The sequence below is a fragment of the Schistocerca gregaria genome, chromosome 3 (genome assembly GCF_023897955.1).
Source record: "Schistocerca gregaria isolate iqSchGreg1 chromosome 3, iqSchGreg1.2, whole genome shotgun sequence".
NCBI classification, from domain to species: Eukaryota; Metazoa; Arthropoda; class Insecta; order Orthoptera; family Acrididae; genus Schistocerca; species Schistocerca gregaria.
This window is the reverse complement of record NC_064922.1, coordinates 786,807,277-786,830,801: the sequence shown is the minus strand read 5'-3', so window position 1 is coordinate 786,830,801 and position 23,525 is coordinate 786,807,277. Positions and strand designations below refer to the sequence as shown.

The 23,525-nt window shown below is 44.6% G+C and overlaps 1 protein-coding gene across 1 annotated transcript in view; it reads right to left on the bottom strand.

Moving 5' to 3' along the window:
* LOC126354233 (Werner syndrome ATP-dependent helicase-like) overlaps nt 1-23,525 on the bottom strand; it is a 225,398-nt gene that overhangs the window by 36,511 nt on the left and 165,362 nt on the right. Inside the window, exon 12 of the mRNA XM_050003728.1 lies at nt 4,972-5,061. Coding sequence (XP_049859685.1) covers nt 4,972-5,061 — 90 coding nt within the window. The remainder of the gene's footprint in view (nt 1-4,971; nt 5,062-23,525) is intronic.

The following is a 23,525-nucleotide window of genomic DNA, read 5'->3' as shown; positions in this document are numbered from 1 at the left end:
ACAGCGGAGGAATTTCTGACTTCCAGCCTTGCCTCTCAGTCCTTCTTAAGAAACCTTAATCCTACTCCCAACATCACCACTGCTGAAGCCCAAGCTATCTTTGATCTGAAGGCTGACCGATCCATCGTCATTTTTCCGGCGGACAAGGGTTCCATGACCGTGGTACTTGCTCGTCAGGAGTATGTGGCTGAGGGACTGCATCAGCTTTCAGACAACACCACATACAAAGTTTGCCAAGCTAATTCCATTCTTGATGTCCAGGTGGAGCTTCAAGGAATCCTCAGAACCTTAGGCCTCCTACAAAACCTTTCACCTGACTCCATCAAACTCCTCACCCCACCGACACCCCGCACCCCTACCTTCTATCTTCTTCCTAAAATTCACAAACCCAATCATCCCAGCCGCCCCATTGTAGCTGGTTACCAAGCCCCCACAGAACATATCTCTGCCTTCATAGATCAACACCTTCAATCCATTACATGCAGTCTCCCATTCTTTATCAAAGACACCAACCACTTTCTCGAATGCCTGGAATCCTTACCCAATCTGTTACCCTTCCTTCCATGCCAATCACCTGCCACCCTACCTAAAACCTCTTTCCTCATTACCTTAGCCAGCTTCATCCTGACCCACAACTTCACTTTTGAAAGCCAGACATACCAACAATTAAAGCGTACAGCCATGGGTACCAGGATGGCCCCCTTGTACGCCAACCTATTCATGGGCCGCTTAGAGGAAGCCTTCTTGGTTACCCAGGCCTGCCAACCCAAAGTTTGGTACAGGTTTATTGATGACATCTTCATGATCTGGCCTCACAGTGAAGATGAACTCCAGAATTTCCTCTCCACCCTTAACTCCTCTGGTTCCATCAGATTCACCTGGTCCTACTCCAAATCCCATGCCACTTTCCTTGACGTTGACCTCCATCTGTCCAATGGACAGCTTCACACGTCCGTCCACATCAAACACACCAACAAGCAACAGTACCACCATTATGACAGCTGCCACCCATTCCATATCAAACGGTCCCTTCCCTACAGCCCAGGTCTTCGTGGCAAACGAATCTGCTCCAGTCCGGAATCCCTGAACCATTACACCAACAACCTGAAAACAGCTTTCGCATCCCGCAGCTACCCTCCCGACTTGGTAGAGAAGCAAATAACCAGAGCCACTTCCTCATCCCCTCAAACCCATAACCTCCCACAGAAGAACCACAAAAGTGCCCTACTTGTGACAGGATACTTCCCGGGACTGGATCAGACTCTGAATGTGGCTCTCCAGCAGGGATGCAACTTCCTCAAATCCTGCCCTGAAATGAGATCCATCTTTCATGAAATCTTCCCCACTCCACCAAGAGTGTCTTTCCGCCATCCACCTAACCTTCGTAACCTCTTAGTTCATCCCTATGAAATGCCCAAACCACCTTCCCTACCCTCTGGCTCCTACCCTTGTAACCGCCCCCGGTGTAAAACCTGTCCCATGCACCCTCCCCCCACCACCTACTCCAGTCCTGTAACCCGGAAGGTGTACACGATCAAAGGCAGAGCCACGTGTGAAAGCACCCACGGGATTTACCAACTGACCTGCCTACACTGTGAAGCTTTCTATGTGGGAATGACCAGAAACAAACTGTCAATTCACATGAATGGACACAGGCAGACAGTGTTTGTTGGTAATGAGGATCACCCTGTGGCTAAACATGCCTTGGTGCACGGCCAGCACATCTTGGCACAGTGTTACACCGTCCGGGTTATCTGGATACTTCCCACTAACATCAGCCTGTCAGAACTCCGGAGATGGGAACTTGCCCTTCAGTATATCCTCTTTCCTCGATACCCGTCAGGCCTCAACCTCCACTAATTTCAAGTTGCCGCCGCTCCTACCTCACCTGTCTTTCAACAACATCTTTGCCTCTGTACTTCCACCTCGACTGACATCTCTGCCCAAACTCTTTGCCTTTACAAATGTCTGCTTGTGTCTGTATATGTATGGATGGATGTGTGTATGTGTGTGTGTGTGTGTGTGTGTGTGTGTGTGTGTGCATGAGTATATACCTATCCTTTTTTCCCCCTAAGGTAAGTCTTTCCGCTCCCGGGATTGGAATGACTCCTTACCCTCTCCCTTAAAACCCACATCCTTTCGTCTTTCCCTCTCCTTCCCTCTTTCCTGAAGAAGCAACCGTTGGTTGCGAAAGCTTGAGTTTTGTGTGTATGTTTGTGTGTCTATCGACCTGCCAGCGCTTTTGTTTGGTAAGTCACATTATTTTTGTATAGGTGTGAATATTACCAAATTATCAGTTTAATAACTCATGGTTGAAAAATACTGACAAACTATTTACAGAGTCAAGGGCATGAAAGGAAAACAGTGGTTGTGAAAGGAGGAAGACAAGGTTGTAGCTTACCATTGATAGTATTTGATCTGTACATTAAACAAGAAGAAAAGGAAGCCAAAGAATAATCCAGAGATGGAATTAGTAGTAGTAGTAGATTTCAGAATGAGATTTTCACTCTACAGCAGAGTGTGCGCTGATATGAAACTTCCTGGCAGATTAAAACTGTGTGCCAGACCGACACTCGAACTTGGAACATTTGCCTTTCATGGGCAAGTGTTCTACCATCTGAGCTACCCAAGCACGACTCACGCCCTGTCCTCACAGCTTTACTTCCACCAGTACCTCGTCTCCTACCTTCCAAACTTCACAGAAGCTCTCTCACGAACCTTGCAAAACTAGCACTCCTGGAAGAAAAGATATTATGGAGACATGGCGTAGCCACAGCCTGGGGAATTTTTCCAGAATGAGATTTTCACTCTGCAGCAGAGTGTGCGCTGCTATGAAACTTCCTGGCAGATTAAAACTGTGTGCCTGACTGAGACTCAAACTCGGGACCTTCAACTTTTGTGGGCAAGTGCTCTACCATCTGAGCTACCAAAGCACGACTCCCGCCAAATCCTGACAGCTTTACTTCCACCAGTACCTCGTCTTCTACCTTCCAAACTTCACAGAAGTCATTATCCTGAAGGAAGTAATTCACAAGATGTGCAGGATGGGTGCACGAATTGTCGTCCATGAAGATGAATGCCTCGCCAATATACTGTTGATATGGTTGCACTACTTGTCCGAGGATGGCATTTGTGTATCGTACATCTGTTACGGCGCGTTCCATAATCACCAGCGGCATATGTCAGCTCCACATAATGCCACCCCAAAACAGCAGGGAACCTCAACTTTGCTGTCTAAGGCATGCAGCCTGACCAGGCTGCCTCCAAACATGTCTCCGATGGTTGTCAGGTTGAAGGCAAATGCGACACTCATCGGTGAAGAGAATGTGATGCCAATCATGAGCGGTCCATTCAGCATGTTGTTGGGCCCATCTGTAACATGCTGCTTGGTGTCGTGGTTGCAAAGATGGACCTCGCCTTGGATATCAGGAGTGAAGTTGCACATCATGCAGCCTATTGCATGCAGTTTGAGTCTTAACACAACGTCTTGTGGCTGCACAAAAAGCACTATTCAACATGGTGGCATTGCTGTCAGGGTTCCTCCGAGCCATAATCTGTAGGTAGCTGTCATCCACTGCAGTAGTAGATCTTGGGTGGCCTGAGTGAGGCATTTCATTGACAGTTCCTGTCTCTCTGTATCTCCTCAATGTCCAAACACCATCACTTTGGTTCACTCTGAGATGCCTGGACACTTCCCTTGCTGAGAGCCCTTCCTGGCACAAAGTAACAACAGGGATGCGAGCGAACCGCGGTATTGACTGTCTAGGCATGATTGAACTACAGACAACACGAGCCGTGTACATCCTTCCTGGTGGAATGACTGGCACTGATTGGCTGTCGGACCCCCTCCATCTAATAAGTGCTGCTCATGCATGGCTGTTTACATATTTGAGTGGGTTTAGTGATATCCCTGAGCAGTCAAAGGGACTGTGTCTGAGATACAGTATCCACAGTCAACATCTATCTTCAGGAGTTCTGGGAACCAGAGTGATGCAAAACTTTTTTTGATGTGTGTAGGATGTAGCTGAATTAAATCAGGTGATTCTGGTTGAATTAGATTAGGAAACATGACACTAAACATAGTGGAAAAGTCCTGTTATTTGGGCAGCAAAATATCTGACGAGAGCTAAAGTAGAGAAGATATAAAATGTGGGCTTGAAGGCATTTGTCTGGAGTGTAGCCAGACGTATGGAAGTTAGACAAGGATGATAAACAGTTTAGACAAACAGTGAATAGAAGCTTTTTAATTGGGGTGTTTCAGAAAAATTAGTAAGTAGATCGCATAACTAATGAGGTGATGAGACAAGAAATTTGTGGAACAACTTGACAAAAAGAAGGGATAGGTTGATAAGACTCATTCTGAGATGCTGCTGTTGTAATTTAACATTGGATGGAAGTCGTGGGGGAGGGGGTAAAAATCATAGCTGGGGTCCAAGAGATGAGTACGGTAAGCAGAAGTTTTTGGACTGAAGACCATAATAACAGTATCACTTTAGTGAAATGAAATGTGCATGTGGCGAGGGCCTCTTGACAGGTAGACCAGTCACCTGGTGCAAGGCTTAACAGACTTCCAAGTCTGATGATTACTGTTAACAGTACCTAAATGTCATTCACGATACTGTAACTGCTTTTTTAAATTATATTTATTTTGTCAGTAGTTTTCTTAAGAAATTTTAATTTGAAAATGTTTGCTCTATTTTCTTTTTGTTATGCACTGATTTGGCAGATTACAATTAACAGGCATAGAAAGTTGATAAAAATAACTACTTATCACTGCATCTTAGAGGAAAAGTCTATAACTGAAGTGCATTAATACACAAAGACAATTTACAAATGCTGATTTGGGCATCAGAACAAAGACGCAAAAATTATTTCAATACTTCAGAATTAAATCTACTGGCAGTATGGCTTCACATGTAAACACTAATTATTATGTTACAATCATGATGGAAATGATTAAATTCAACTTACAGAACTATCTGTGGTTTCTTCTTCATTAATGCAAGAATTTCTTGGGACGCTGTTAATCGTAATGTTGTAGCATCAGGAGCCGCAGCAAACCTGGGGGAAAAAAAATGCTCACTGAGCCACAGAAATCAATTTTTGCATGAGATTTTGTATCACAATACACCAGTAAATTTAGCATTCATCAGACTATTTGTGTCCAGAAGAGTGGATACGTGCAGCCATTGAAATATAGTCACACGTGACAGACAACACTTTCTGTATTTGCCCCCCCCCCCCCCCCCTTCCTATCTCATTATCCAGTTAACAGATACACTGTGCAATATGATTCTGTAAAGTTCTGAGGGGAATACAAACAATGGAAGGGGTAAAGATAACAACTTACCATACCGTTAAGCCACTGGGCCTCTCCGGGGGACACCACCTTGACGAAGTACTGTCCTTGCAGGTGGAGAGGCTTGTATCTGGGTGAAGCTGAAGGCCATGCCGAAGGCAGAAGACCTACTGCCGGAAAGGCTTCAGCCAATGGATCAGACTAAGAGTGTCCGACAACTTCCCATCTTCCCTATCCACTTCTAGTCCTTGCCCAATTTCCTTTCCCAACCCAAGGTGTGATGCGATCCATGCCGAGGGGTATGTGGCACATGGGAAGATGTGTCGCAAATGGAGCCTCAGGGATACTGGGTGACCTCACTTAGTGAGTGGCCTTACATCGCGCAGGGTATTTGTGGTGTGGACCGTGTAGATCCCCAAATCTCATGGGACCAATATGAACATGACTAAAGAAAATAAATTAAAACAAACTGAGACCTCAGACACCCAAACATCAGGGTCAAGACCGATGTAAGGCATTCCCACTACTGAATCAGGGTCTAGACCTGAGCCAGAAGTGGGAAATGTAATTGAGAAGTTGGATCAGATCAAGATTAAAGCCTCGTCTGGGGCCCAGAGGAAGAAAACTACTCAGGGAACAGAGAAAAAGGGAAGGGAAAGAATGGCTTCCTAAAGACAAGTGCAGGGAATTAAAGCGGCTTGAACCTAAGAAAAAACTGTCTCAGGTTGAAGGGGATTCGCAAACCCTCCACAATGTTGAAGACAGGTAGCAAGAGGAAAAGGGAGGAATCTAAGACTCCCTCCTCCCTGGATAAGTGAGCTCAGAAAACAAACAAGGCAAGAAATAGGGAAACAGACCGTTAGTACTGCAGTCTCGGTTTTTAAGATGGCATTTATCCAGGAATATCCACTGGTAGCCATCACCTTGCAGTAGGAGGAGGAGGAACCAGGAGGAACTTGTACAGATGGTCCTCTCTGAAAAGATTGGGGGGGACAGGGGGACGGGGGACGCTAGTCCAGGACCCAACTTCAGGGAGGGTTTATCTAGATTGTGGTGCCCTCATTTTTGTCTGTGAGGAGGGAGTGCACATGGTGGAATGGTTTAAGGACAAGGTGCCCATGATATCCCCGTGGGAAGATGCATAGCTGCTGGTCAAGATGGCAGCAGAGCTCCTTAAGGCCTCAAAGGTATCAACATGGGTACCAAAGATCCTTAGGGATGTCTCTCCTAACACTCTATTCGAGAAAATAGGGGTCCAGAACCCAAGTCTCAACAGAAGACTGGAGAGTGATCAACCAGAGGGACAAAGCCTGGTGGTTGAGGTTGGAGAGAAGTTCCTGAAGGTGATGCGAGAGCAAGACGTGAAATTGACTTTAGGGTTTTTGCAGGTCACCGTCAGGGTTATCAAAGACCACAAAGCCAATGATTGCAGCAAGACAGAGACTGGAGGTGCTGCAGATTAATCTGCAGCACAGTAAAGAGGCCTCTGCTGCTCTGAGCTGCTGCCTCGGGAGGCAGGAAGTGAACTTGGCCCTGATACAAGAACCTTTCTTATTTAAAGGGGGTGTATCGGGCCTCGGTGGCACTGGAGGTAAGCTGATTTAGGCTAGAAATCTAAGAAACTCCAGACTATGCATCTATGTAAGAAATGGATTTCTGCTCCAGGGTCCTAGTGACCATTAGAATGCAGCAATGCAAGGAAGGTATCACGAGGGAAATTGTTTTGGCCTCAGCATACCTTCCTTACAAAGATAGCTCTCCTCCTCCTTTGGAGGTGAGGAGACTGGTAGAAGCTTGCCATTGGCAAGGTCACCAACTGTTGGTGGGATGTAATGCGAATGCCCACAACCTAGTGTGTGGCAGCTAGGATACTAACAGTAGAGTTGAGTACCTTCTTGAATTTCTTTTAGCTAACAACTTGGAGGTCCTGAATAGGGGCAATGAACCTACATTCAGGAATAGCAGAAGGGGAGATATAATTGACATAACCTTTGGTTCCATGATGGAGGGCAGCTATGTCCAACAATGGCTTTTGGCTTTAGAGCCATCCTCATCAGACCACATGAACATTAAATTCAAGGTTGAAATGGGAATCAGACAACCCATGACCTATAGGAATCCCAGGAAAACAGACTGGGTGACATGTAGGAGGGACCTTGACTAAGGATTATCGGAAATTAAAACCTCGATAAGGAATACAGTAAAGTTTGAGGAAGTAGCAGAGGCTGTTACCTCTGCCATAGTGACCTCACATCAGGTAACTGGGTAACTGCACAACCACCAATAAGTGCACAAACAGGAGTGTGCCTTGGTGGAATAACAACTTGGAAACGCAAAGAAAACAGGTATGTAGACTGTTTAACTGTGTGAAACATAAAGGACAAAATATTGTGAGGCCCTTGTCAACTACAACCTCGCAATCAGACAAGCAAAGGAGGCATCCTATAAGGTGTTCTGTGAGGAAGTGGAGAGCATGGCTGCTCAAGCCAGACTTCACAGAATCCTCTCTAGAGTACCAACCAATCCAGGAGGTACAGTGATGATGGAGGATGGAGAATATGCAAAGACGGCAGAAGAGACTTTCCTCAATATGCTCTGCCAGACAACACAGACCAGAATGTGATTCCAGAGGGACAATGGTTCTCAGGTACTCTAAGAGAGGACTGGGAATTGGCCAAGGAGTGTGTGGACTTCAATAAAATCCAATGGGCAGTGGGAGCATTCCAACCATTCAAGTCGCCTGGTCCAGGTGGAATCCTTCCAGCTCTCCTGCAACAGGCAGGAGAGTATCTCATAAGAGTTCTAAGCAGGTTATTCACGGTTAGCCTAGCAGTAGGAATCATTCCCAATGCTTGGAGGGCAGTGAGGTTGTCTTCATTCCAAAGCCAGGGAGAATTGATCATACCAAGGTCAAGGATATGATATCAATCAGTCTGTCCTCCTCCATTCTCAAAGCACTGGAGAAACTGGTTAATGTATACATTCGAGAGAGGAGGCTAATTAGGACCACCTATACATTCAAACCAACACGCGCATCAACCAGGTAAACCATGTGAGACAGCTCTCCATCAACTCGTTGGGAGAGTGGAGAAAGTACTTAACTTCCAAGAAATAGCCCTCTGCATCTTCCTGGATATCAAGGGGGCCTTCAGTAACAAACCTCCAATTCCATGGTAAGGTGCATGACCTAGGGACCACTATATGTAGGTGGACCAGGGCAATTCTTAGTGGAAGGAAGGTAGCGGCTACCATGATGAATGAAAAGATGGCACTAGAGGTTGCCCACAGGGAGGAGTTCTGTCTCCTTTATTGTGGAATCTAGTAGTGAACAAACTCCTTGAGGAACTAAATTTCAGACGATGCTTCTGCCCAAGGATAAGCAGATGACCTTGCCATAGTAATACCTGGCAAATTTATTGACACAGTTAGAAATATGGCACAAGGAGGATTGGACATTGAGCAAGACTGGTGCATTAAACAAGATTTAAGAGTTAATCCTAAGAAGACTGTTATGGTGCCATTCACGAAAAGAGGCATATCCAACACTCAAGTTGGAATCTAAAGCTCTTTGATGAAACTCTACCTCTGAAGGGGAAAGTGAAATATCTAGGGGTAGCCTTAGATGAGAAACTAACATGAACCTCTCACATTAAGAGCATCTGCTATAAGGCAAAAAGTACTCTAGTGAGTACCAGAAAGGCTTGTGGTAAAAACTGGGGCCTAAGCCCCTGAGGTATGCACTGGATACACACCACACTGGTTAGACCTAGGGTTTCCTAGGGGCAGTGGCGTGGTGGAAGAAGGTAGAACAGTAGGTTGTAGCTAAGGAGCTTGCTAAGGTGCAGAGACTAGCCTGCTTAGCCATAACAGGTGGAATTAGCAGCACACCAGCCACTGCTATGCCTCCACTACAACTGTGGATCAGGATGGAGACAGCAGCTGGGGCATACAGAGTTAAAACTGGTAAAAACTGGATGTCATTGGGATATCACTAAAATAGTGAGGTAAATATAGGTATGGCTGGGGAAATACCAGCCGACTATATAACAACTGCAAACTGCTTCAACAACCCTTACTATATAATACTTGGAAGCAGGGAGCAGTGGGAAAAAACAGTTCAACCAAAAGCATCTACATCTATTCAAACAGCCAGGCAGCCCTGAAATCACTGGCAGCTCCTGCAACGAGATCTAAGATTATTGTAGAATGCCACAGGGCTCTGGTGCAACTAGGGGGAAGCAAAAGGGTAACCTAGTGTGGGTCCCTGGCCACTCAGGGATCTGTGACAATGAACAAGCCGACAGATTGGCCAGGATGGAGGCCACGACTCCATTTATTGGACCAGAACCTGTCCCGACAATCACCAAGGCTATGATCAAACTAGAACTATGGAACTCACTTAGGAAACAGCATGTAGAATATTGGACCAAGGTCCATAAACAAAAACATGGTAAGGTAATGATGTCCAAGCCATGCTTTAAAAGAAGCTCTGTAATCCTGGGATCGAACAGGAAAGAGATCAAACTCATGACTGGACTGATGATCAGCCACGGAAATTTCAAAAAACACCTACACACAATGCGTATAATGGAAGGGGATCCTAAATGTAGGATCTGTGATGAGGGTGAAGAAACTGCATCACACCTAATCTTCAAATGCATGACATTGGAGAGTAAAAGATACAGAATCTTCTGGACAATTAGACCTGAAGAAATTGTGTCTAACAAAAACTGGTAGAGGGACTCTTTGCACTATTTAAGGGCATTGGTTGGCTTTATTAGGCATACAGGGAGCGATACCGCACAATAAACTCTGTTTCGGAGTGAGCAGTGAAGGGTTAGACCTAAGCTGTTTTAGCTTCCCTGTCAAAATCAAATCATATCAAATGGCACTGGGCTACACACACTTACGTATATAGTTCCTCCATTTTTATAGCTGCCATAACTTCAAGTCTCTGTTACAGAGTCCGATCATTCATGGATAGCACATCTGCAGTGATGAACAATCCTCAGCCCAATATGTTGAAGGTTTTATTACTGCCTTCCCTGACAGGCACTACCCACCAAACCAAATCTGCAAACATCTCTCATGCTGTAACCATACCTGCCCCCAATTCTCCAACAATTCATGACCGAATAGCACTATGAAGTAGATCAATTTAAGAACATCCTTAACCAGGAATAAGACTACTTATCATAATCAGCGTGTCCTGCGCCCTGGGAAACTGAGAACACACAGGGAATTATTTTGTTCTGGAAACTTTGGGAATTTTTGCATTTTTCTCAAAAAAATCTGGAGCAAGCATGGACCAAATTTGCTTTTGGGCAGAGGCATTTGTTTACCTACCATTGGTTTGATGCAGCACTGTGATTATTGTTCACCCCTGATCAGTGTTGTGTGAACTCCTAGTGTCAGTGTTTTGGCATCCTACATCCAGTCTCTTCCCCCAGTCCAAAGCAATGGAGAATGTTATTTGCATGCTCAGAAAGTCAAGCGTGACGTTTTTAGGATGTGTACACACTGTACTGAAGATGGTAAAAGGTGTGTTCAAGATGCTAAACTGCACTAGTCATTTTAGCAGATCGATTAAAGGGGGCATCCGATTATATCTTAAGAGAGTATATTCAATGCAATTTCAAAAGCTATTGCTCTCTCTTCTTTATTTGACTGTGAGGACCTGCCAACTTTACAAAAAGGAACAGGGAATATGGGTTGTGAATGATAATTTAGCAACTTTAGATATTATGTCATTGTGGATCAGTCAGATATGTTGGAGCCACAGAGCAAGATGGACATGCAGAAAGAGTAATTGTGTCTGGCAAGTGTGTTTCGTAGTAACTCTAATGGATCAACATTTCAGAACAGTTACTCTTTGTTTTGGATATCAATCAGATGAGAGAACTAAAGTTTACAAAATTCAATCAAGCATCCAGCAATTTTAACTGCAAACATGGCCAATACAAGGAGCTGCAAAACAGGATGATAAATATTTAATTAAGTAGTTTGGAGTTAAAAAAATAATGGAGCACAAAATAAAAAACCTTTTATTTTCATAATAATTGGTTCATATTATTTTATATTCATTCAATGTTGAAAATAATGGGCTCAAGATGGCATCAATTATCAGCAACACACTTCTGGAGATGGTCTCTGAAGTTCTGAACAGCTCGTTTACACACAGTGCCGAGGTATGGCATCCACTTCATCAATAATCCACTTTCTTAGCTCTGGTAGGATGTGAATGTAATGTTTAAACAACTTTCAATTCAGATATAATCAAAGAAATAAGTCACAAATGCTCAAATCCCGCGACCTTGCAAGCCACCCCACATCATCCCTCAAAGAAACCAGAAATACTAGTAACAATTCTCTCCAAACATTAATTTAATTTTGATCTATATGAGCTGCAGCCCCACCTTGTTGGAACCACAAGCCCCCTAACCCATCTTTTTCAACAATATCTTCCAATATACGCTGCAGAGAATTTTGCAACATTGAAACATAATGTCCGAAATTCACATTCATGATAATTCCTTCCTCCTCAAAATAGTACGGGCTTATTGTGCCAAACTGTGATATTGTACACCACATCATAGGTTAGGGGAATGTAGCGGTCTCTCAAGAATAATTCAGGGGTTATCTTCAGCCCTGCAGCAAAAAATGTTCGTTACTTACATTCCCACTGAAGCCAAAATGTGTCTCATCACTACTGGAGAAAGCCAACTCTGGAGGGATTTTGTGCAAGCATTTGCTTACACAGATTTTAGAGGTTGGCATAGTCTGCTCAGCTCAAGCAAGGAACCATCATTATTCTGAAGGGAAGGAAACTCAAAAATAAAAATCCTCCTCAAACTGTGGTCTGAAATTGCCAGTGCAACAGCATGCCTTCATGCAAAATGTACTGGTGATTGCTCAGCTGCTGTTCTCACATGTTTGACATTTTCTGGTGTACTGATGATGCTGCGACAGCCATGTTTATCTCTTCTTAGTGTGCTACCAGTTTCCTACAATTGTCAAACCCCGGACCAAAATACGTTCGCATTAGAAACAGCATTGTTGCGTGGAATGTTGAACTGTTGCCAAACAGATTGGTTGTTTTCAAAAAACGTATGCATGGAAAGGCCCGGTACCCTCTGGTCTAACTATGTCGGGTACTTGAAAGCAAGACACTGATGGGACAAAGACAAACCATGTGCAACTAAATCCCCCTCAACTCCCCTCCACCTCATTGCCCCCACCCGCACCTCACCACCACCGTTCGAGCAGCAATCCCTCAAAACTCCTAAGTCAGTTTTGCTACACCTTGCAGCATTAAAGGATGAAGAAGTGAAAGGTTTTAATATAACATTCACAAGAACACGCAACTACAACATTTCTATTAATGCCACATCACAAATGGGAAGCACTGAAAATATTGTTCACTGCAATGGCAAAATCAGTTATGCAGGTCTGGGTCTGCACTTAATTTGGCTATATAACTTGTTATTTGAAATAACAGCAATTTTATGAAAAGGATAGTCTCCACTCACCATATAGTGGAGATGCTGACTCACAGATAGGCACAGCAAAAAGATGGTCAAACAAAGCGTTCTGCCAAACAGTCCTCCATCAGAATATGCAAAACACACACACACACACACACACACACACACACACACACACAGATGTAACTCATGCACACATGAGCATAGTTTCTGGTTGTCAAGGCTCGACTGGGAGCACCAGAGCATGATGGGAGAAGTAACTGGATTGTGGGTGTATGGGGGACGCTGGGGTGGGGAGGGGTATGGGTAGCTGGGGGAATAGGGGATGGTAACAGCTGCTTTTGGGAGCGTACAAAGATAAGGTTGGAAGAGGTTAGGGCAGCTAAGTGCAGTTGGGAGATTAGCCAGGGGCAGGTGGTGAGGTGACGGGAGGGGGTACAATGGAAAAAGAGAGAAGGACAAAGACCATGGGTATGTTGGTGGAAAAGAGGGCTGTATAGTGCTGGAACAGGAATAGGAAAGAGGATAGGTGGGTAAGGACAATGACTAACAAAGGTTGAGGCCAGGAGGGATATACGAACATAGAATACTTTGTAGGAAGAGTTCCTATCTGCACTATTCAGAAAAGTTAATGTTGGTGGGAAGAATCCAGATGGCACAGGCTGTCAACCAGTCATTGAAATGAAGAATGTCATGATAGGCAGCATGCTGTTGTAACCGCAGAAAAGCCAAGTCTAAATGCAGTTGTTCTCAGACGATACACCAGAAATCATACGGGGAGATAGAGTTAACAGGGGACGCCAGGCGTGTCAGAGGGTCACAAAAGATAACGACGCAGCCAGATAGCCGAGGCGGCGGTCCAAGCGGCCAGGCAGCTGCGCGTGATAAACAAGGAAGCCGACTCAGCTATTAAGATAAACAGGGCGCTCTGGGCAGGTCCCTTAATAAGCAATAACTTGCAGTATCAACACTCTTGGCTAGAGGGAGAAGTCTGGGAGCGGAGAGAGAAAGAAAGAGGGCCCTAGGTGGGGACCGCACTACGTCATGAGGAGCCAATGAAGGGCTCAGGACGCAGTGCGTGACCATATAGGGAGAGGCCCCTCTACCCCTCCACCCAGCTTCTGAAGAAAAGCACTGAAGTTAATACTAAAACAATCCCTAATAAGGAAAAGTTGCACTCGACGCTACGTCATGCCAAGCGCTGGCGGGGTCGAAGGGGAAGAGCTAACAAAACTCGGAGGCACGCCGCTCCGGAGATCTCTCTCTCTCTCTCTCGGGTTTAGGCAGCGACGGTAGTCAGCGTGAGTAGCAGCCGACTTGGGCTGAGGGCGGGCTGCAGGCAGACAGTTGGAGATAGTCGCCGATGAGCGTTTAGGCAGCGACCGCGGGACTCTGACGTAGGGTGCTAGTGTGGGCAGCAAAGTGCTGGAAAGTTCTATCAGGCAACCAGAACGGTGGAAGTCAGTCACCGTCTCTGTAATGGGCTTGGCTATTCTGTAGGTACAATCACTACGCAGTTAGGGTGGTCTGTATTCTTTATGAATAAATTAGAACTTTTATAACGTCCATACGAGTTTACTTCTACCAACATCCTAGCCTTGTACCTTCACACCAGGGAATTTAACATCTTAACCAGATCGAAAGTCTCCCTCTCAATTAGGTCAACCGGCTAATTCCCGTTTACGAACCGTGTCGCTCAATCGCTCGCAAAACCCACGCTTGGGACGCGACATAAATAAAAGTTTTGGTGCCAGGTGTGGGGTACCACAAAGGCATATAGGCAAAAAGGAGATAGGAGCCAGTAGATTTTGCTACAGCGACTGTGGCAATTAGCAGGAAGTTGTGGCGACTCGCAACTTTCAGCATTAGTAGCCCCACTACGACAGAGTCCAGAGAAGTAGTCCTCGCGGGTGCAGGGCAACGCAGGATAGCGGCAGCACGACGCGGAGCGACGAGGCACAGAGGTGCCTAAGCAGCCAGCGTTCGAGACCGGGGGTCCGGGCCGAGCAGCGGCAGCAGCCGTAGCAGCGGCAGCCGAGGCGAGCGACGGGGTCGGCACAGCCCAGCAGAGCGGCAGCCGACGCATCGCGGAACAGCGCGGGCATAGAGAGCACAGAGACAGCGCGGAGCAGCGCGGCACAACGCGGGACAACGCGGATCAGCGGAACAGACGGCGCACCACAAGAGAAGCGGTACATATAAAATTATATTAAGAATTTTGTATCTTGTATTGTAAAGTGCTAACATAGTTAAGTTGGTAAGATGGCCCAAACTAACGAAGTTCCGTCATCCTCCAGTAGCGGTAAGATATCAGTGAAAGAAGCCTTGTGTATAGTTCCAAAAGTGTTCGAAGGAAATAAGAGAGATCTTAGGGAGTTTATTGAAAATGTAGACGCTGCATTTGAACTTGTGAAACCGGAGGAACACGAAACGTTACTGAAGTTTGTTAAAGCCAAAATAACCGGAGAGGCCAGATCGAGGCTGCAAGTAAGGGAACGCAAGGGGACATGGCAGGAAGTAAAACATGTTCTAGAGGAAAATTATGCGAGTAAGCGTACCATTGACTACTACGCGTGCAAGATATTTCAATCGAGACAGGGACAAGGAGAGCCAATTGCGACATGGGCAAGCCGAATAGATGAAATGCAAAGGGATTTCAGGGAAGCAGTAAGCAGAGTTACGGCTAGGGAGAACTTAAAGGGCGCAATAGAACTGGTTGATTCACTAGGAAGAGCATGCTTTATACAAGGGTTAAGCAATGATAGAATACAGACGATAGTAAGAAGTAGAGGCGATGAAATCACGCTAGCAGCGGCCGTGGAACTAGCATTGCAAGAAGAAAGTGCAATACTGTCAATGAAAGAGCGGGGACTAGCCCCAAGAGTAACTTTCAACCGGGGAAAGGAAACGGTGAAGAATACCAGAGATATTAGAGATTTGAAATGTTTCAATTGTGGATTGAGAGGGCACATGGCAAGCAAGTGTAGAAAGAATAGGCCAGAGGGAAGAGTACGGATAATGACGGGCAAAGAGTTTACGAATTTTTGTTACGGGTGCGACAAGCCAGGACATACAGACGCGGAATGCCGGGTAAGATTAAGAAAAATTCAGCCGATAGATACAAGAGACTTTAGAGGAAATCATAGGGAAGCTGATGGAGGGTTACGAGAGTGGAGGTGCCCACAATGTAATCTACCAGGGAACTGTGGAGTTCCGTGTACGAGGGTAAAAGACGTTGCTTGTTTCAAGTGTAAGCGGCCGGGACATTACGCGAAAGATTGTCACGCAGGGCCCTGGCACGCATGGAGGAAAGGCAGGGTGCCAGTATCGAGCAAAACCGGTAAAGTGGTGCAGGGAAACTAAGAGGCGGCAAGGCCGCACAGTCGGGCCTTCTTGCGATAGGTAAACCCTCAGTTAGGGTAATCGACTGTGCAACAGAAAATGACGTTTTGGTTTTATACTGCATAGAATTAAAAAGCTATTTGAAGTTGCTAATAGACATTGGAGCACAGTTGTGTCTGCTCAAGAGAACGAGTATTCCGATAAATAGTACACTTGCAATTAATGAAGCGGAAAGGCTTCGGCTAAAAGGTGTAACCAGTGAGGCCGTCAGCACAATAGGTACGGTACAGGTACACTTAAGTGTGGACGGTTCTGAGCAAGTAGGGCAAAAATTTCACGTGTACGGGAGAGGATTAGATATTCCGTACGACGGACTGATAGGCAGAAATTTCTTGACAGAGCATAGAGTTAAGTTAGACTATGCAGGTAAAATAGTGAGACTAAAAGGGCGAGATATACCCTTAGTAGTAGAGGAAGAGCCAAAGGGACATGAGAACGAACAAGATTCAGAAGTAGGAGGGGAAATAGGGCCCCGAGAGGAAAAAATAATGTTATTAAAGGTGGAAGGAAATGTAAAAAGGGGAATCGAAAAGGAAATGATTATTCCTAGGCAGGAGATTGCACAAGGGGTACATGTACCTGAAGCGTTAGTAAAAGTGCGAAATGGGAAATGCATAGTAAGTGCATTAAACTTGTCAGAAGACAGAGTGCAGTTAGGAAACGTCAGGTTAATGACGGAAGAATTAGAAAAAGTAGGGAAAATACGCGAAGTAAAATGTTGTACTAATGTCATAGGAAAGACAGAAAGTCGTACTAGTGTGTTGCGAAGGCAATTAAGAATGGATCATTTGAACGCTGAAGAGAAAAGCGCTCTAGCAGAGGTTTGCGCGGAATACGGAGATGTATTTCATCTACCAGGGGACAACCTGTCCTATAATTCCGCAGTGAAGCACAGAATACCGATTGCACCGGAACACGCGGGAAAGGTAGTAAACGCTAGACCGTACAGGATCCCGGAAGCGCAAAAGGAAGTGCTAAGGGAGCAAATAGAGCAGATGCTAAGAGATGACATAATTGTCGAGAGTAAGAGCGCTTGGAACGCACCGTTACTGTTAGTTCCAAAGAAGCTAGACGCTAGTGGCAAACAGAAATGGAGAATCGTAGTGGACTACAGACGATTAAATGATATCACTGTAGGCGATGCATTTCCACTACCGAATATCTCCGAGATACTGGATCAGTTAGGGCAAGCTAAGTACTTCTCGACGCTTGACCTCGCAAGCGGGTACCATCAAATATTGACGGACGAGAAGGACAGAGAGAAAACGGCATTTAGCTCAAACTATCAGCATTACGAATACAAACGAATGCCGATGGGACTGAAGGGAGCCCCAGGATGTTTTCAGAGACTGATGAATACAGTCTTGGCAGGTTTACAAGGAGTGAAATGCTTTGTATATCTAGACAACATAGTATGCTATGGGAAAAACCTGCAGGAGCATAACGAAAAGCTCCGAGAAATATTTGACAGGTTGCGAGAGCACAATTTGAAGCTGCAACCAGACAAGTGTGAATTCCTGAGGAAGGAAGTAATCTTCCTAGGTCATTGCATCACTGACAAAGGAATATCACCAGATATGGCGAAGGTGGAGAAGGTGAAGTTCTTCCCACAGCCAAAGACAACTAAGGAACTAAAAGGGTTTCTCGGATTGATAGGTTACTACCGCCGTTTCATTGCTAACTTCAGCAAGATTGCGAAACCTCTCCATGAGCTCTTAAAAAAGGGAGTGGAGTACCGATGGAGCGAACGTCAGAACAATGCATTCGAAGAACTAAAAGAGAAATTAATAAACCCTCCGTTACTTCAGTACCCTGACTTTACGAAACCGTTCATCATTACAACGGATGCGAGTAACGCAGCCTTGGGTGCAGTGTTATCGCAAGGTAAGAAGATTGGCGAAGACTTGCCCATCGCATATGCATCCAGAGCATTGAACAAAGCCGAACTAAATTATAGCACAACGGAAAAAGAGTTGTTGGCTATAGTTTACGCAGTAAAACAGTTCAGACCATATGTATATGGCAGAAAGTTCACTGTAGTTACAGACCATAAGCCACTAACGTGGATATTTAGTGTCAAAGATCCGAGTTCGAGACTCCTGAAGGGGAGACTGAAACTCGAGGAGTATGATTATGAAGTAATATACAAGCCAGGAAAGTTAAATAGTAATGCGGATGCGCTGAGTAGAATAAGGCATGAAGGGAAGGAAGAGATAGATGCGAAGCAGAAGGTGGAGACAGAGATCTCGGCAGCAAAAGATGATGGGGAAGAAAGTTCCGTAAACGTACGGCAAGCACAAGTGTCGAGTGAAATAGAACAGGAAACGGATAGTGGTGAGGAAATTAGTCCCGAAGAAAAAGAAAATATACTAAAGGAAATGCATGACAATCCCTTGGGAGGTCACCAAGGAATGCACAGGACACTCGAAAGAATTAAAGCATACAAGCAGTGGCGCGGAATGAAGCGTGACATTGAAAATTACATTAGGAAATGCCCATCGTGTCAAAAGAATAAAAACACGCAAATGAAAACTAGGATGCCCTTAGAAATTACAGACACAGCAGAAACAGTATTCGGAAAGTGTGCGATGGATATAGTGGGTCCACTAGATGTATCTATTACAGGAAAAAGGTACATGTTAACATTCCAAGACGATCTGAGTAAATTTACCTTAGCAATCCCAATTGACAAACAAGATGCCGAAACAGTAGCTGAGGCATTTGTGGAAAACGTAGTATTAAGGTATGGAATTCCATCAGTATTATTAACAGATCAAGGGTCTAACTTTCTGAGTGATGTATTTAAACGTGTATGTGAATTGTTGAAGGTAAAGCGTATAAATACTACAGCGTACCACCCTGAATCAAATGGTGCACTAGAAAGAAGTCATAGAACTATTGTAGAGTATCTCAGACACTTTGTAACAGGAGATCAAAGTTCTTGGGACAAATGGGTACCGTATGCAATTTTTGTGTTCAACACTACACCACACAGCAGCACAGGATACACACCATTTGAATTACTATACGGAAGAAAGGTTAACATATCAGGAGTACTGCAGCAAGAAACACAGCAGGTAAGTTACAATTATGAAATGTATGTAAATAAACTAAGAGCGAGAATGCAGGAAGCCCACAGAGTGGCCAGAGACTCGATTATAAGAAGTAAGAAAATCAGTAAGGAACAGTATGACATGAAACAAAATCCAAAAAGCTTCAAGGTAGGAGATAAAGTATTACTGCATGATGAGTCGGTGAGACGGGGTAGATCTCGGAAATTAGATTCACAATGGAGAGGTCCATTTGAAGTAGTAAAAGTGGAAGGTCCTAACGTAGTAATAAAAGTTAAAAGAAATAAGGAAACAAAAGTACATGCCAACAGGCTGAAACAATTCTTTTAAATTTCAGGTACGGCACTCAAGTGGCAGGTCGTGAAATTCGTCATAGTGATAACAGCATACTACATCACTGCATCAGAGCATGCAACAAATGAGTACCAAGTGACGCCATTTCCGAGTTCATCAGGACTATATTACGATAATAGAGGACAGGTAGAAATATACAGTACCACATGGAGAATAGTCACATACGTAAATCTAGATATAATAACAGAAAGGTTTCAGAATGCAGAGAGGTATGGTAGGGCAGCGGTACAAAGGTGCCGAGAAACACTAACACAATTAAATGTAGGATTAATAGAATGCAGGGTACTAGATCAACAAGTAACCCATCATGTGGAAAAAATCACAGGATTGCAACTTTTAGTACAGCAGCTAACGAAACACGAGACCAGAAGGAAGAGAGGAGTATTCAACTTCATCAGGCAGGTAAGTAAAATACTGTTCGGGACGTTGGACGAAGCAGATGCAGCATACTATAAGGAAAGAATAGACGCTATGGAGAAAAACTCAGAAGGGTTGTTGAGGCTAACAAAGGAACAGGTGGCAGTGGTAAGAGCCACATTGGCAGGAGTAAACAGGACGGTATATACACTAGAGTCAAATGAGCACGTTCTGAAGACAGGTATGCAAAGACTAGAACGATTCATGAAGGAATACGTGAAGGAAACCGATATAGGGTTTAAACGTGTAGCGTCCTTCGCCACAGTAACAGAGCAAGTATTACAACTATCGGCAGTGTTTGGTCAGATCGAAGAGGAATACGAACAAATGATAAATGCCATTGTAAATGCTCAGAAGGGAATACTACAGCCTCATATAATTAATCCAGTCCAAATTGTAAAATACCTAAGTTTAATACGGGAAGAACTAAAAGATGTAAAGTTTCCTGTTCCTCTTACGGAGTCCTCAGGTTATCTATTGTTAAGAATAATTGATTTAGATGTTTTCATCTCGGGTAGCATACTAGGATATGTAATTAATATTCCATTAATAAATAATAACAATTTCAATTTGTATAGAGTACTCCCACTACCAAAAGAAATTCCAAACATGAAAGGTAAATATGTGTACATACAGCCAGAGAAAGAATTCTTACTAATAGATGAATCCAAAAGGCAGTACGCGAAACTTTCTGCGGAGGAACTACCACGAAGAGTGCGAAGCCAAATTGTTGCAACCGGTAAGAGAAATTCCGGAAGATTGTGTGCGAAAAATAGTCGCACTGAATCAGAGCCTTTGGACTCATCTAAACAGTAACGAATGGCTATATGTAGCACCGAAGGAAGAAGGCTTAACAGTATTGTGTGGAAGGGAACCACCAAAGGACCTAGTAATAAAAGGGGTAGGAAAAATTAGTTTTTACAGTAAATGTAAGGGGTATGGCACTAGAGTGTTCATACAAACAGATAGAGTGATCCAGAGTAATGTGACGAAGAAAGACATAGTTCCGCAGATCAATCTAGAATTCGATTGTTGCGTGGTAAACAAGGAAAAAAGGAATGTCTCAACGTTAGCATTAGATTTGCCATTGGACCAGGTAATAACTCAGTTAGACGACTTGAAAGTCGCAGGAAAAAGACTGGATGATGTCCAGAAGATGGTAGAGAGACAAGAGGAGGAAATGAAGTACTCCAGGTACTTCACACATTACTCCATAACTACGTATGTAGCCATATCAATAGTTATTCTAATCATAATAACATGCTGTTGTAAAAACTGTAAATGTTGTAAAGACTGTTTTAAAAGTATATGGAAATATTTTGAAGACAGTGATTGTTGTGGAAAAGTATGTATAAGAAATACCATAGTGAACCAATACCCAGAGACTAGTTCAGCTAGAAGACACAGTAATAAAGAAACTGAAGAGATAGTAATTTATGAAAGATGTGGAAAAGACCAAGGTGATACGGTCGCTTTCAGAAACAGACGTTAAATAACTGTATTTGAAATGTGTAATTGAAATGTAACTGTATTTGAAATGTGTAATTGAAATGTAACTGTATTTGAAATGTAATTCTAATTGAAATGTGAATGTATGTATCAATGAAAGTGTCTTTTGATTTTAGTGCAAATGCTTTTGACATAACTGAATGTTAGGCATGTATAATGTAATTGTATTATTGTGTGTTTAATGAATTTGACTTTACTAAATGAAAATGAAAAATATAACATATCAGATGCTAATGTAATAAACAAATCTGTAAAGCATGTAATGGAAAAAAAAAAAAATAAAAGAGTCACAATTGACGCTACTCTGAGGAGTAACACCAATTTCCCTGGCGGGGGAGGTGTTGTAACCGCAGAAAAGCCAAGTCTAAATGCAGTTGTTCTCAGACGATACACCAGAAATCATACGGGGAGATAGAGTTAACAGGGGACGCCAGGCGTGTCAGAAGGGTCACAAAAGATAACGACGCAGCCAGATAGCCGAGGCGGCGGTCCAAGCGGCCAGGCAGCTGCGCGTGATAAACAAGGAAGCCGACTCAGCTATTAAGATAAACAGGGCGCTCTGGGCAGGTCCCTTAATAAGCAATAACTTGCAGTATCAACACTCTTGGCTAGAGGGAGAAGTCTGGGAGCGGAGAGAGAAAGAAAGAGGGCCCTAGGTGGGGACCGCACTACGTCATGAGGAGCCAATGAAGGGCTCAGGACGCAGTGCGTGACCATATAGGGAGAGGCCCCTCTACCCCTCCACCCAGCTTCTGAAGAAAAGTACTGAAGTTAATACTAAAACAATCCCTAATAAGGAAAAGTTGCACTCGACGCTACGTCATGCCAAGCGCTGGCGGGGTCGAAGGGGAAGAGCTAACAAAACTCGGAGGCACGCCGCTCCGGAGATCTCTCTCTCTCTCTCGGGTTTAGGCAGCGACGGTAGTCAGCGTGAGTAGCAGCCGACTTGGGCTGAGGGCGGGCTGCAGGCAGACAGTTGGAGATAGTCGCCGATGAGCGTTTAGGCAGCGACCGCGGGACTCTGACGTAGGGTGCTAGTGTGGGCAGCAAAGTGCTGGAAAGTTCTATCAGGCAGCCAGAACGGTGGAAGTCAGTCACCGTCTCTGTAATGGGCTTGGCTATTCTGTAGGTACAATCACTACGCAGTTAGGGTGATCTGTATTCTTTATGAATAAATTAGAACTTTTATAACGTCCATACGAGTTTACTTCTACCAACATCCTAGCCTTGTACCTTCACACCACGGAATTTAACATCTTAGCCAGATCAAAAGTCTCCCTCTCAATTAGGTCAACCGGCTAATTCCCGTTTACGAACCGTGTCGCTCAATCCCTCGCAAAACCTACGCTTGGGACGCGACAATGCTCAGCAACTGGGTGGTCCAGCTGTTTCTTGGCTACAGTTTGTAGGTGGCCATTCATGCTGACAGACAGCCTGTTGGTTTTCATGCCCACGTAGAATGCAGAACAGTGGTTGCAGCTTAGCTTGTAGATCACATGGAACAGGCAATGCTTGTCACTGAAATGGAGTAGGTGGTAGTGGGAGGATGATGTGTGGGACAAGTCTGGCATCTACGTCTATTACAGGGATGTGAGCCATGAGGCAAAGGGTTGGGAGCAGGGGTTGTGTTGAGACGGGCAAGGATATTGTGTAGGTTATTTGGGCGATGGAATACCAATGTGGCATAGGTGGAAAGGATAGTGGGTAGGACTTTCCTCATTTCAGGATACAAGGAGAGGTCGAAACCCTGGAGGTGAATGTGAATCAGTTACTCCAGTTGTGGGTGATACTGAGTCAGGATGGGATTGCTCCTCTGCAGCCAGATGGTGGGGCTTTGGGAGGTGGTGGGTGACTGCATTATGTCTCCATGTGGTACAGCTTGTGCCATCTGCATTATCTTTCCAGTCACCCACCATATCTCAGAGTCTCATCATCCAACCAAACAGGACCATTCCCCTATTCTGTTCCTGTTCCAGCACTACACAGCCC